The sequence below is a fragment of the Chlorocebus sabaeus genome, chromosome 14 (assembly GCF_047675955.1).
Source record: "Chlorocebus sabaeus isolate Y175 chromosome 14, mChlSab1.0.hap1, whole genome shotgun sequence".
In the NCBI taxonomy this organism is placed as follows: Eukaryota; Metazoa; Chordata; class Mammalia; order Primates; family Cercopithecidae; genus Chlorocebus; species Chlorocebus sabaeus.
The window spans coordinates 23,494,029-23,510,323 of NC_132917.1; the positions used below are offsets into that span (position 1 = coordinate 23,494,029).

A 16,295-nucleotide genomic window follows, 5' to 3' on the forward strand; every position below is an offset into this window, starting at 1 on the left:
TGCAGTTCTTAAAAATTTATCTTACGCTTTGAATCAGATAGTGGTGTAAAGATGTATACTTACAAACAAGTCTATTGTTTATAAAAGAAGTTTGAAACCTTCAAATTTTACCAATAAGGGTCTATAAATTGTGGAATATCCAAAATGTAAGATAATATGCAGCTATCTTAAAATAGTGGTATTAAACATATGCTGATATGAAATAATATTCCCAACATAGTGAAAAAGTAAGTTATATTAACAACTTAGAGGAGGATATAATCCAGATAATGTATGGGTCTATACATTATACATGCATAGAGAGAACATGGAAGTGTGGTCACCAAAACTTTAACAAATATTACCTGCAGGTGCTGGGGCTTTAATTTTTACTTTCTTCTTTATGCTCTTCTTTATTACTTGAATTTTCTACAGTGTATATCATCTTTCTAATCAGAAAAAACAAAGCTATTTTCATTTGAAAAACCTCAGAAAGCTCTGTTTCTAATCACCCTTATGGTAATATAAAGTAAGAAAGAAAATTTATTTTCCATCACAAGGCTTCTCTACCAGATTGGTAAACCTTAACTATCTTGACTTCTCCTTTATATTAAATGTAAAAAAAAAGAAAAGGTTTCAACACTGTTTCAGGAGACTGTTTCCAGAAATCCACCAGCAATACCCAGGCTAGTGTGACTAAAAACCAGCACTAAAGTTACATTTTCTTCTGGCCAAGCAGTTTTTTTTCTGCATTCGTCTGTAATACTAATACATCTTGCTCAAACAGAAAACTAAACCAACCAAACAAAAAAGACCATATGTTGCCCATCTTAAAGGCCTTAATTCTACAGTGTATGCTTCTTGGAGAGTGTGAAATATATTGCTCAACTTACCTAAAGAAGCAATACAATTCCCTAGCTACTTACTAAGCTCAGAAATAATTTGGAAAAATAAGATCTTAGGAAACAAACAGCACAGAGTCTGGCTCTGCCACCTGCTAGCAACATGATCATGGGCAACTTACTTAACTTCTGTGTGCTTCAGTTTCCTCATCTATAAAATGAAGATACCACAAATGCAGTATGATTGTTGAGAGGCCTATATATATTACTGAATATGAAGCACAGATCTTCACATACCAAACGTGTATCTAATTTGTAAAAAGCACTCAGATGCAAACTCCTAACCCTTCATAATGAAAAGGACAGCAAATATCACTTTCTCCTGTGAGAACTTCCCAGACTTTCAGCAGAATTAGTTCTGCTTTCATAGCACTTTCACAGTATTGCAATGTTTGTCACCCCCAATAGTGAGACCTTCTCCAAAGAAAGAACTATGTTATATCTTATTCATGCTTAGGTTTTCAGTATCTCATACAATGCCTGGCATAGGGTAAAAAAAAGAAAAATTGGATAAATGGGTAGGTGAACAAAGAAATAAGTGAATAAATATTACTAAAACATCTAAAAAATGCTTATTCTAGAATATAGTTGTCTCATTACTTAATGAAAGTCAAATCAATGAACTCGAAAAGCTTACGTAAAGGAAGCTAAAATTAAACCAATTCTTTCAGAAAAGCTAAAACAAAATGAGCCATACCAATGTCTCACATTAAATCAGTGGCAGGAAATGTCCTCAATAAAAAGTTAAAACTTAACACTGGACATGATACTTTCTAATATCAAAATCTATTTCTGTATTCCTTTATTGACAACAATTATCTTATAAAATTAAACACATGTCTTTTGATAGTTTCTTTGTTTCTGCTACTACATAATACAAATTCAAATAACTATAACTGTCAAACACACATACACACAGAGAGAGAGAGAGAGAGGGAGAGAGAGAGGGAGGGATAGAGAAGGAGGGAGGGAAGAAGAGAGGGAGAGGGAGAGAGAAGGAAGGAGAGAGAATGAGGGAGGGAAGGAGAGAGGGAGGGAGAGGGAAGGGGGGAGAGAGAGAGAGAGACAGGCTAGCCAGGTGAAAGGCAAAAAAAAAAAAAAAAAAAAAAATGGCTTTCCCATAACTATCAATAAAACAAATTTGTAAAATGCTGGAATAGCCTATAAAAAAACTTCCCTGAGAGCATAAAAGAAAGGATCTGGAGAAGAAGAAAAAAACTTACAAAGAGTTTGCTATTAAAGAACATACGAAGAAAAAAAGAGAAGATGAAAGTAATTTAGCCTCATTTTAAAAAACGAAAAACAAGAAAGGGTTATCAATGCAAATAATCAACATTTCACCAAAATCTACACAGGAAAACTTCAAGTTGGAGACTTAAATTTGTTCAAAATATTAAAAGTACACACAATCCAGCCTCTTCTAATAGAAGTGCTATTAGATCTATCTAACGGAAGCTTTATGGTTCTTCAAGTATGGGCTAATTATGCAAATGCAAGTAAAGATGCTGTTAGTGTTTGAACATTACTTGGCCTCTTAATTTAAAATCAGATTTGCACTAAAAGTGTTTACCTAGCATAGTGCACAGCAAAAGTTGCTTTAACACAGATAATAAAAGGATAAATGTAAATTGAAAAACCATGAAATCCAAATTATAAAAGTATAATGTTTCTAGAAAATCAAAAAGTTATTTAATTACTGAACAATTTCTAAATCAAAATCTCTTTTAGTAGCCTTAGAGACCTAAATGATCATCTAAAGTTTATTACAAATTAAAGTACTCCAGATCATGGCTAATATTTCATTTCTGCCCATTAAATAAAAAGCAATAAAGTTGGGGCTCATGACTTGACTTTCTAAGGGTAAGCCTTCCTCTGCCTCCATGGGGGAAAAAAAATTCACACCATTACTTTAAAAAAAAGTAAACTTGGCTGAGTGCAGTGGCGTATGCCTATAATCCTAGCACTTCAGGAGGCCGAAGCGGGCAGAGCACTCGAGGTTTGAGACCAGCCTGGACAACATAGTGAAACCCCATCTCTACTAAAAATACAAAAATTAGCTGGGCATGGTAGCGCACACCTGTAATCCCAGCTACAGAGGAGGCTGAGGCACAAGAATAGCTTAAACTCAGGAGGCAGAGGAGGCAGATGTTGCAGCGAGCTGAGATCGTGCCACTGCACTCTACGCTAGGTGACAGAGTGAGACTCTTGTCTCAAAAAAAAAAAAAGAAAAAAAAAAAGAAAAGTAGCAGGAAAGATTCTTCTAGTTGGAGAAAAAAAACACCTAAGTAGTTAACCAACAAGCTATTACCACATGAATAAGAATACATAGTAAAAGTTTTCCAGAATTGTGTCCAAACAACAGAAAAACAATATCCTCACAGTTATAACCATAAGTAAAAATATACTATAATTCTAATCATAAAGTATCAAAAATCGCTCTAAATACAAAGAAATTTGATATAAATCACTCACATTGTAAAATGAAGGTAGGGTTTATGTATAGCAGCAGCTGATGACTGTTTCTTTGGTGATCCTGAGTGACAATGGGTCTCAAAAATTGATAAAGCATTTTCATCTTCACTATCCTCTAAAATTAAAGTTTCTATATCTGTTTAAAAAAATCACAATGTTATGAGGCTCATAAAGTCATTTAATATTAGTGCCTTACCAAAGCTAAGAAAAATTGGGTTAAAAAATCAAATGACATTAATAAGTGATCTATCAAATAATACAGGCAAATTGACAAACTGCAGCTTTTAAAATAACCTATAAACAAAATTAATAAAACATTTTCACCTTTACAGACTATTTACTTAAGTATTATGAGAGATAATTTGGAAGAACTCACTGACTGGCTTAAAAAAAAAACCAAGTCTGGAAAAGAAGTGGCACTCTCATAAAATCCCACCTATTTAACTAAAAATCTCTGAGTTAATTATGACCAAAACCAGTCCATTTCATATTTGGTTTAATTAGTAGGTTAGCTGAATCAAGGCCAGTTCTTATAAAAGCAACAAGGAACAAACTGACCCTTATTTTTTAAAGAGGATACACCTTTTCAAGAAGACTTAGTCTAGTTAAGATGGAGTCAGAAATTCCGTCAAAGCTAATCTTAAAAATACACTCATTCATACAGCATTATTCTCTCTATGGGCCTTTGGTTACCACTCAGGGAACTAACTAGAACTAAAATCTCTACTGGGAATGCAACACTTAAAGCCTCACCTGGACTATCAACAGCTATACTTCAAACATGCCTAATCAAAAGTGACAATTCATTCAATAAAAAGTAATGCTACATGTGTACGGGATATGAGAGAGAATTAAGATTAAGAGAAATCATACCCTTTCAAAACAAAAAATATGCAGATGCATTCTAAAATTAGATACTAAATTATGCTGGCAGATAGAGATCTCATGTGGCTTTTAAAAGCTAAATATTTAATCGAGACCATCCTGGCTAACACAGTGAAACCCCATCTCTACTAAAAATACAAAAAAAATTAGCCGGGCATAATGGCAGGCGCCTGTAGTCCCAGCTACTAGGGAGGCTGAGGCAGGAGAACGGCGTGAACCCAGGAGGCAGAGCTTGCAGTGAGCTGAGACAGCACCACTGCACTCCAGCCTGGGCGACAGAGCGAAGACTCTATCTCAAAAAAAAGCAAAAAAAAAGCTAAATATTTAGTACAAGTCATATTTTAATCTGGGAAATAACTGAGTATCTTTTGAGTGATAATTTCATACACAAGGAAATGATATTTATCTAAGAAAAACATTAAAGGTCAAAACAAGCCAGAAAAAATAATATGACTAAATAGCTAAAAACCAATTACTGATAATCAAATAAAATTTGGTTGCTCTTCTCCACTGGTCATGTCAACTAGTTCTACCAACTGAAACTAAAGCATACTTTACATTTACACACAAAAAAGCTATAAGAAAACATAGATAATAATGCTATAAAATGGTAATTCACAAATGGAGATAAAAAGCTATGATGAAAGAAAAGGTTTTTATGATTTTCTAAAGGTGACATAAGTTTTTTGGGAAGTTTTGGTACATAAAATACATACGAAATACATTTCCAGTTATAAAATTCAGAAATAAAAAATATACAAATCATGGTATGGCGCCTGGCTCACAGATATTCAGTAAAATATTCATTCCCCTCTGCCAAATTTAAGAAATCAGGTATTCCATGTGATATCTTATGTGACTCTGTCACTAAGCAATTAAAGTTTCTGAAAAATATATTTATGACAGAAGAATTCATTGAACAACATTCATAATTTTTACTATTTTTTTTTAATGTTAGTATAATTCTCTGAATAATTTTCTATTTGGTGCGGACTACATTCCAGACAAAGTGCTAGGAACTGGAGAAATTAAGATAATCAAAAGACATTACTTTCCCTTCAAAGTTTATGAGCTTTATACTCTGATTAGAATGTTAATCTAATTTTAAAATTTTTTTCCTGTAAATGAGTGATGTTTTTAATTTGATTTATTTATTTATTTTTTTTTAAAGAGACAGGGTTTCACCATGTTGGCCAGGCTGGTCTCAAACTCCTGACCTCAGGTGATCCGCCTGCCTTGGCCTCCCAAAATGCTGGGATTACACAGGCGTGACTCACCGCACCCAACCATGAGTGATGTTTTTCAAAGTAGTGTTCCGTTTTTATCTCAGGTGCAAAGTACTATCTAGAGGCTTGATAAAACTCAAGACCCTCTACAATGGGGTTCTCATTTACTCCCTTATCAATACCTTACACTCCTATGAGCACTGCACACTGCAGAGTGCCCTACCAACAACAACAAAATGATTAGTTTAATCCAAAGAAGCAGTATAGCAACATAGGTAAGAGCAAGGGCTGTCATCAGGCTCCCTGGGTTGGGGAAGGCCCCAGAACTTATTCAATGACCTTATATTAACTGAATTACCAGGCTGGGCACGGTGACTCAAGTCTCCAATCCCAGCACGTTGGGAGGCCAAGGTGGGTGGATCACCTGAGGTCAGAAGTTCGAGACCAGCCTGACCAATATGGTGAAACCCCGTACCTATTAAACAAACAAACAAATACAAAAATTAGCTGGGTGTGGTGGCACACACCTGCTATCCCAGCTACTTGGGGGGCTGAGGCAGGAGAATTGCTTGAACCTGGGAGGCAGACGCTGCAGTGACCTGAGATCAGGCCAGTACATTCCAACCTGGGTGACAGAGACACTGTATCAAAAAAAAATAAATTACCAGCCTGTATCTCCCACTCCCCTGCTCTATATAATCAGAGTGCTTACCTGCAAGCCTGTTAAGAGGATTAATAAGCCGGGCACGGTGGCTCACGCCTGTAATCCCAGCACTTTGGGAGTTCGAGGCCGGTGTATCATCTGAGGTCAGGAGTTGGAAACCAGCCTGGCCAACATGGTGAAACCCTGTCTCTACTAAAAATATTTTAAAAATTGGCCGGGCATGGTGGCAGGCACCTGAAATCCCAGCTACTCGGGAGGCTGAGGCAGGAGAATCGCTTGTACCCGGAAGGTGGAGGTTGCAGTGATCCAAGACAGCACCATTACACTCCAGCCTGGGAAACAAGAGCAAAACTCCATCTCAAATAAAAAAAATAAAATAAAAAAGGATTAATAGGTGACAATTTGGGGCTTTAAAGGTTAACCTATTATGATAGTCAACTTTCTAAAGATAGTAATAGCCCTACATTAAGATGATCAGAACGTCCCAAAAGTGAACATTCACTCATTTGTCTTACAAACATTCACCAGGCAACTACTATATGCCAGGTAATATGCCAGGCCTGGAATATATAGTACTGAATAAACAGATATATTACAAAAGTGACACACAAATAATCTTGTGAGGAAACTATATTTATTTATTCCTGTATTTGTTTCATCTTAACAATATGAAAAAGTAGTTTAGAGTACCTTCTTTTTTGTCACTCTGGCTAATTTCAGCATGAGGAAACACTTTTTGCAAGACCGCTAGGATGTTGTTGAAGCTTCTTTCCAGCAGTGGCCTTATGATGGGGGATAGTGCATGCCCTGAAGACATCACAGCACGTTGCGAAGCAGGCACAATATTCTGCATTGCATGGTAAAAGTCTTGAGCACTAAGCACTATTGAGGAAACATCCAGCTGCAGTTTATGACTGCTAGCATAGATCTGGGGATAACGCCTCCGCAGCGCAATCAGGGCGGCTTCAGTGCACAGGGCCTTGATATCAGCTCCACAGTAGCCTAATGCACAAAAGGAGAAGGACAGAGAAGGTACATTCATTATTCCATGCACCAACTACGTTTTGTAAATATACACATCTTTAGCTAACGTCATCATCAATACTAAATCAATAACTATGTGCAATTTTACCAGCAAAATGAAAACTAGCCATTTAAAATCACCAAACAAAACTGCTGAACAAAGGGCTGAATACTTACGTTAAGATTAAAAATGTTTTGAATATTATTAATTAACAAAAACATAAGCTAACAATATTAAAACAAGCTATGTATCTTAAGTATGTCCTTGATATAAGCTTTAAAACAAAAGCCACATATTATGTGATTAACTCATTACAATGTACAACTTTTTTTTTTTAAGAGACAGGGTCTCAAAAAAATAAGTAAATAAGAGACAGGGTCTCACTCTGTTGCACACCCAGGCTGGAGTGCAGTGGTGCAATCCGGCTCACTGCAACCTCTACCTCCCACCCTCAAGCGGTCCTCCCACTTCAGCCTTCTGAGTAGCTGGGACTACAGGCATGTGCCACCACACTTGTGTAATCTTTTTCTTTTCTTTTATTTATTTTTGTAGAGATGAGGTCTCACTATATTGCCTAGGCTGGTCTCAAACTCCTGGGCTCAAGTGATCCACCCACCTCAGCACCCTGAAATGCTGGGATTACAGGCATGAGCCACCACAGCTGGCCTACAATATACAACTTTCTTTAGAAAAAAAGTTTTAAAAGAATAATAGTTTCATTTCAGTCCTTCATCAATATTCACAATCATTAGGTTAGTCCTCATGACATTATACTTACTTATAAATGACTTTTTCTAATATTATTAACTTCCAAACACGTATAAAATAGTATATAAACAGAAACTTCAAAAACAGAGCTATTCTACTACCAACTCTGAGTGCAACCAACTATTAACATTCAGTTACTCCCATAATTATCATATAAAATTGTAATTTATCTGATAGTTCCAAATATATTAAAGTAAATAAGAACATTAAAAAATATTTCCATTGATTTTCCACATTAATTTTCTTTGTTTAGTTTAAAATGACTGATAATCTAATTCTAAGTGTTATACCAACATGGGGTATTATTACCCATGTTTAATGGATGATACAATCAAATAACAGATCAAGCCCCAGTGTTTTTAAGTCATTTCATTCATCTGAGTAACAAATACATACAAACACTCATGCTCTGTTGCATCCTTGTCACAAAAAGGAAGAAAAGCTCAAACTAGCCACATTGTTTTTCCTGTTAGCAATTAAACTTGTATTTGGCCACAATTATCAGTTATGCCAGTAGGGGGAACCATTCGAATAGTTATAGAATATTAGACCCTAACTAAGCTCCTCAACAAACAATACCAGGTTTATTTTTATTTTATTTTTGGGAGACAGCATATCGCTCTGTTGCCCAGGCTGAAGTGCAGTGGATGATCATGGCTCACTGCAGCCTTGAGTTCCTGAGCTCAAGAAATCCTTCTGCCTCAGCCTGCTGAGTAGTTGAGACTACAGTGTGTACCATCACATCAGGCTAATTTTTTGATTTTTTTTTTTGTAGAGATAGGGATCTCACTTTGCCCAGGCTGGTCTCGAACTCCTGGCCTCAAGCAATCCTCCTGCCTCACCCTCCCAAAGTGCTGGTGTTATAGGCATGAGCCATCACATCTGGACTATTTATCTTTTTACACCTCACAATGACCTTACAGAACATTTAAATACTCAACTAAAAATGGTGATTACAAAGGAAAACTTATTAAAAGTTAGGGAAAAACTTAATATGACCTAGAAGAACTTAATTCAGAAGACTATAAGCAGATTAAGCACTAACATTGTTCCATGACAGCAATCTGTCTCACAAATAATTCTCTGGATAACCAAATTTACCACTAGTGTCTCATTTTATTTTCTATTTCTCAAAGAATAAACCTGGAAAAAAATTACCTTTTCCTTTTGCATATATACCTGTTTCATTAATTCAATAATGTATAGAACACTAGCTCAAAGTTATAAACAGTTAACAAAATAATGCAAGGATCTGATTATAGAATGTGAATTCTGTCTTCCATTTCAGAGGAAATAAGGAATATACTACCATCTTCAAACAATATAAACAATTACGTTTCTATTTCTTCTTAAAAGGATATACACAGTTAATGAACATACTATATGGTCCTATTTTAAGTGCAAAAGACTAAGTTTAAAAAAATTAAAACTCAGAAACTATTAAGGCAAAACAAATAATTAGCCACTAGAAGGCATTTTACATAGTAAATGTTACCCATAACATTTATGTTTGCCATAACATGTTAATTACATATATAACAGCAATGTATTATTGTTCATCTTTCCCTCATTTATTCCAGACAAAGAAATGATCAATAGACCCCATTTAATGAAGTAGATTTTCACATTAATTATTATAACCAACAGACTTATAAAGGAGGAAATTTTTTTACATTAGCTTATAAGTAAGAATTACTAGTTTATATCTGTAGTTCTCACCTTGATTATCCACCTGAATAAACACTGAAACTTAAACAAAAAAACGGATCCCCAAGCCCCACAATAAACCTAGTGAATCAGAATCTCTGGGGGCTTGATGATATGTGCATTTCAAGAAAGCTTTAGAAGTGATTCTGATACACACAAAATTGAGAACTACTGACTTAATATACTTCCTTCTAAAACTTTAAAAGTGCATCATAACCATGGCTAAATGGGTTACACTTAGGGTAACCACATGTGCTGGTTAAGCCTCTTGTTCTGCCATAATTAATAGCACACCTTTTCACTCTCAAAGGGTCCTTGTTTAGACAATAAATAATATGATCATTCTAGTAATACTGAAAATATACTACAGCCTTTTAGGAGTTAAAAGTTAATATTTTAAAAAGTATAAACATCCCTTTCATAACCATACTAAATCTACCATTACAATTCTAATACTCTGTGAATACATTTAGATATCAAATAAAGAGCATTCCTGAATATTGCTATTAAGATAGAAATTGTTCTGAAAGACTGAAAACACAGCTACTAAAGAGGTTAGACTAGAAACAAGGTCATAACAAAATTTTATGAAGTTTTAAGTACAGCATCACACATAATGAAGGCCCACAAGATAGATACTTCATTGAGACTCTTTCATTGTTTTAGCCCTCTCATTGAAAATGGAATAGAAAAATATGATTAGAGTTGAGTGTTTCATTAATCGTAAGTTCCTACTATTTATGCAAATGTTCCTGATATCAATGTATGTTGAGTTTTTCACTACGCAAAAATCACACCCAATATGCATGCAAAAACCTCTAAGAACTTGGGAATTTCAAGGTAAAAGTTACCAAATCCATAACCTCTAACAAAAGGTCAGCTATCTTCACAGATGTTCATCAAGACTACACACTCTTTTATTAGGCATAAATGTCAATGAACTGAACCTATTCATGTTAAAACATGTTTGGCATACATACACTAAGTGAGTTTGTAATGAATTTAAAATTACTATTTCACTCCCATTTGAAGATCTGAATTTGTTTTTTTTTTTTTTTTAATGTGAACCGGTTTCTCAGATGGAATGAATGTCTTAACAAAAAACAGAAGTCATTTAATTATAATGGATTTTTATGTCACTGTCCAGGAAGAAAATGGTATATAAGCAGAGTCTGCAGACATACTACCACCCCACAGAGGGGAAGAAAAACAAGGTAAGAGAAATTATCAGTCTTGTAAGAAATTATACCATGAAAACTTAAAAACTTAAGAAACTGCCTAAAAGTTAAAAAAATCACTTGGAAAAATGAGTATTGTCTTTGGAAATGCAAAAGGAAACTAAGATTCTATTATTTGGGATGAAGAATTAAACTAGAGTGTATAATATTTCAGATGGTAGACAGGATAATAGAAAGTAATTTAGAATACCTATCTCTTAGGGAATTTCCAAAATGATTTGACAACTTGACTTCTGCTTATTTCAGTTAAGGATCATTCTGTGACAAATTCACAGAAAAATCGACAAAGATTTCCCAGTCTGATCTGAACTCTAGTAAAATATCATCATAAATAAAAGGGGTCGATTTTCAAAAAGGGAAAAGACTGGATTTTATACCAAATACCACCCTCTCCCATAAAGCAGCACAAGGCTTTGCAAAGGTCAAGCCAAATTAACATGAAATGTGTTTGGCGCATGCTCTCTTATACCAGGCAAAGCTTAAACTGAAGTAGTGCTGGAGAGATTTACGTTTTCTCCTCACCAGAAGATGTCGAGGTCTTTGTGGTTCAAAAGCTGAGGGATGCTGCTTCAGAGATGGAGGTCCCTGTGGATGAAGAGGATAATTTGGATGTAGCTAACTGAATGGACTAATGTTCTATTTAAGTTTTAATTATTTGATGGTGGATCACAATGATTTTTTAAATTAAGTTGTTCTTTTTGGCTTTGGTAACTTTAAAGTTTTCCCAAGTAAGTTATTGTCAGTGGACTTATTTGGGGGATTTCTTTACAATGCTTAAAAAGTTCATGAAGATTGGTTTGTTTTTTTTTTAATTTATATTTTTCAGAGTATGAGAGGAAAACAGACAAAATAGGGGGAAAGAATGAAGGAGAAATACCTGTGTGTATTTTCAGCTGCCTAATATTGTATGCCTTTTTATTTCAGACCTAATTAGAGTCAAAACCCTGAATTCCATCTCCTATGTGTGATCATCTGTGCAGATAAAACACTCTCACCACGTCCTAGCAGGACAGTAGCGTTCATTCACTCTGTGGAGAGATCTTCCACTCTGTGAAAAATTTAAAGTTAAATTGGAAAGTTTTATATTTGGGGAAATACTACCAAATACCATTAACTATTTTCTTTGAAGACCTCTGCCACCCAACTTCTTTCTAGACCACAGGAATGAAAATGAGCCCATTGTGTAATCTGCAAAGTAAAAGTAAAAGGCCGCAGTCCTGCTTTGACATGGACTTTTCTCTCTCAAGTTTAAGCTATTCTTCTTAGTAAAATTTCTAAGAGTGAATGATATTCAAAAGGAGACCCTGTATTAATATTACGGATACCCAGCACTCAGTGAAAGGCATGTTATTATTGAGCTTTGTTAACTAAACACCTAATGGCAGTTAAAATTCTAATTTACAAGTACTCAAACTTTTAAGTGAAACAGTTAAAATAACTCTAAAATATAAAGGCAGAGCCAATCTATTGCACAATCAAAAACATAACTATCCTTATTCACATTCCAAACATAAGGGGAAAGGGAGGTTGAGCAGAATAAACAATGACAATCAAATAATTCAAACAGTAACACTCACCAACACATTTTTCAGCCAATTCACCTAAAAATGCATCTGACAATTTTGGATTCCAGTCCCTGGTATGGATCTGTAAGATGTGTTTTCTTGCCTAAGGTGAAAAGCACAGATATATAAAATCTTGTCCAAGAAGAAAAGTACAGATAAAATATTATCAATCCTTCAAATACGTTAGGTGGAACAAATTTTGACAAACCATATCTCATTAAAACTTTTATTTTTAAAAAATTTAAACACTTTAGCATCTATCTACATCAACTCTGATTCCAACAATAAATCTGGGAGACATGTAGTAGAGATCTTTTCTGTGTTTCACAACCTAAGACATTTAATGTTGTGATAGGTGAAGAAAATTGACTGGCAGCATATAACAACTAAGTGACTCATGTGGGACTAGAATTCAAAATTATATTTCACTTTTCCACCATACCACTTTTACCATTTGAAAATATATGAACAAAAAACTTTCATGTTATAAAAGTTATAGTCATAATTTTAAACAAACTTTACATTTCATAGAATTTGTGGTATTATGATCAACTATGAGCAAAATAACAAGTAACTTAAACTTGAAAAAAGCTTTTAATTTGAAAAGTATTCAAGTTTAAGTAAATATCATGCATGCCAGTTGTGGTGGCTCACACCTGCAATCTTAGCACTTTGGGATGCTGAGGCAGGAGGATCACTTGTGTCCAGGAGTTCAAGACTAGCCTGGACAACATAGTGACATCCTGTCTCTGCAAAAAAATTGTTTTTCAATTAATTGGGCAAGGTGGTGCACGCCTGTGGTTCCAGGTACTCAGGAAGCTGAGGTGGGAGAGTCCCTTGAGCCTGAGAGGTCGAGGCCTGCAGTGTGCTGTGATCACGCCACTGCACTCCAGCCTGGGTGACAAGGGTGAGATCCTGTCTCAAAGAGAGAAAAGAATATATATATATATCCTGCATATTATTACTTTGTCAGTTAGTTGATGCTTTGGCATTTAATACAAGGTACTTCAATTAAATTCATTGAAAGATCAAAGTGTTATAAACAATTTTACATTGATTTCAACATTCTCTAGCTTAAATCTACAATCAAAATTTTAACGTCTTGCTTTCAAAACAAACAGAAATTCATTTTTCTAAAATAGTTTTTTTGTTTTTGAGACTGAGTCTCACTCTGTCGCCCAGGCTGAAGTGCAGTGGCGTGATCTCACTCACTGCAACCTCAGCCTCCAAGGTTCAAGTGATTCTCGTGCCTCAGCCTCCTGAGTAGCTGGGATTACAGGCACTCGCCATCACACCTGGCTAATTTTTGTATGTTTAGTAGAGACAGAGTTTCACCATATTGGCCAGGCTGGTTTTGAACTCCTGACCTCAAGTGATCCACCCGCCTCGGCCTCCCAAAGTGCTGGGATTACAGGCATGAGCCACCGTGCCCAGCCTAAAATAGTTTTCTTAAAAAAACACTAACATATAAAAATCTATAATCAGCTGATACTAACCACCACCAACAGTCAGATCAGAATTTTGTTTTCACATCTGCCTTCTTTGGAGAAAATTACAACACTTTTTAAAAATTGAATATGCTTGTTCCCTCAACACTGCTATCTAAGCTTCCTGAGATATGAAAAAGCAAATTATAACCAAGATGATAACATCTTACTGACTTGATGAGGAATTTGGGGACCAGCAACAAAACAGAACAACTACAAAGTCATCAAGATAAATCTTGCTCAAAAAGTTGACAAAATCTGGAATCAATCGCTACAGTTTCAATTCCAACTTCTAAGTTAGGCATTCAGCTATGAAAGTTAAAGCAATGATATAACACTTATTTTCTTCCAACTTGAAGTATGTGCTTGAACAGATACTAAAAAAAAGAAAGTCCAAAAGAAATATCAACCTAACAGCATATATATTCTGTAAGATGACATTAAGAATCTATACAAACTTCATTAGCAGCACAGTACCTGTGCTGCTAAGGGTGATTACAAGACCCTTAAAATATCAAGAACATGTAAAAAAAATTATGCTGGAAGATATCCCAAAAAGAGATCCATTCTTATCCTCTCATTTCCCTAAAAAGAGGTTTAAAGTAATGAAATTAATTATCAAAGGTTAGCAAGTTATTTTCAGGTCCCTAATAATGCTCTTTCCCTATATAATCCAATCAAAGTCACCTTCCTTTTGTCACACTAAAAACAAGACATGGAATGAAGAAAAATTATTTAAATGTAGAAATCAAGAAATATTCATTATGTATTTTACTCTATATGGCATACCAAATAGTAAGTCAAAGGGCTTCCTCTAATAGAAAGTAACTTCTATTAAACATCAAAGGCAAATTCAAGCCCCTCATTTTTCAGAATCTACAAGTACACATGCAAATATATATTACTTATAACAATCATAAAAATTATGATAAAGGAAAATAAAAGAAATTAAAAAGCATTATTGCATATGGAAGGTGTGTACTATTTTATGCAAATAATTAACAAAATTATTAAAATTTGAAAACAAGATTTAGTTTTATTAATCTTTTACTTAATCAAATAGCAAGTCATGATATTCTATTGGCCAAACCACAGGACTGAGACACTGACCAGTATCACTTTAAATTAATGACCCAAATGGGTCCTTATTACTACTACCCTTAATACTTCCCTAGGTCATTCATTATGCCTTTCTCCTAGCAGACTATTTCACAGCACATCTTCGCATTCCACTGATGACCGTGCCTCCCAATTCACTGAGAAAATTGAAGCAATCAGAAAAAAACTTCCATAGATTCCCCACATCCTAATTACCAAAGATGTCCACCCATCAGCATGTGTGCCAACAATATTCTGTCTTCTCTCTATTGTCACAGATGAACCAGCCAGCTCCTATCTAAAGTCATTCATGCCACTTTTATGCTAAATTCTATCACTTTTTGCCTACTGACATCTCTCAATTTCACATAAAAATTCCCTTTTCTACTAGATTTCTTCCATCTTGAAAACAATGAAACACATTATCTTGCCCCTGCTTCCTTCAATATCATATCACCTAAATTCTTTGCTTCCCTTTGCAGAAAAACTCTTTTTAAAACATATCTATATTCACTCCCTCCAATTCCTTCCCATTTTCTCTTGAACTAACACACTCCAATTAAGCTTTTGCACCCACTACTAACTGAAACTGTTCTCATCAGATTCACTGACGACCTACATAATGATAAATACAAGACCAATTTTCTGTCCTTAGCTGAATGGACTTAACAACATGTGACACCCTCCTCATTGATACATTTTCTTCACTTGGCTACCAGAACACCCCACTCTCTTAGTTTTCCTCTTACCTTACTGACTGCTCTGTAAGAGAGAAGACTTGGTAATCTCATCTAGTCTCAGGACCTTAAAAACTATTTAAGGGAAAAAGGTAAACAGCCAGCATAGACCTTTCCACAGACCCAGGCCTGAGAATAATGACCTTATATTTCAGTTTCACAAAACTATTTGCTCGAAATGTTAGAAAGTTAATGTGGAAAACTATGTTCAAGATCCATGCTGTGCAATATAGTAAGTCATGAGCCACACAATGCCATTTTATTTAAATTTTAAATTAACTAACACTAAACAAAATTTAAAATGCAGTTCTTTAGTCACACTAGCCACATTTTAAGTGCTCAACAGCCACATGTGGCTAGTGGCTACCACAATGCATACTGCTCAAAGAACAATGCCAAAATAGAACATTTCCATCATCATAGAAAATTATATTAGACAGTGCTGTTCTAAACCTTGTTTACTGTTAAACCCTTGATTTGCGTGAACTGAACCTGGACTGTGAGGGCTGTGATTGGCATATAGACTCTGAAGCCTACTTAGCT

At 35.0% G+C, this 16,295-nt stretch overlaps 1 protein-coding gene across 4 annotated transcripts in view; it reads right to left on the bottom strand.

The window, feature by feature from the left end:
• ATAD2B (ATPase family AAA domain containing 2B) overlaps positions 1-16,295 on the bottom strand; it is a 171,118-nt gene that overhangs the window by 66,999 nt on the left and 87,824 nt on the right. For all 4 annotated transcript variants that reach the window (XM_007971346.3, XM_007971345.3, XM_007971350.3 and 1 more), the window contains 3 exons: positions 12,443-12,533; positions 6,819-7,130; positions 3,354-3,489 (listed from right to left, as the gene is read on the bottom strand). In XM_007971346.3, coding sequence (XP_007969537.1) covers positions 3,354-3,489; positions 6,819-7,130; positions 12,443-12,533 — 539 coding nt within the window. The remainder of the gene's footprint in view (positions 1-3,353; positions 3,490-6,818; positions 7,131-12,442; positions 12,534-16,295) is intronic.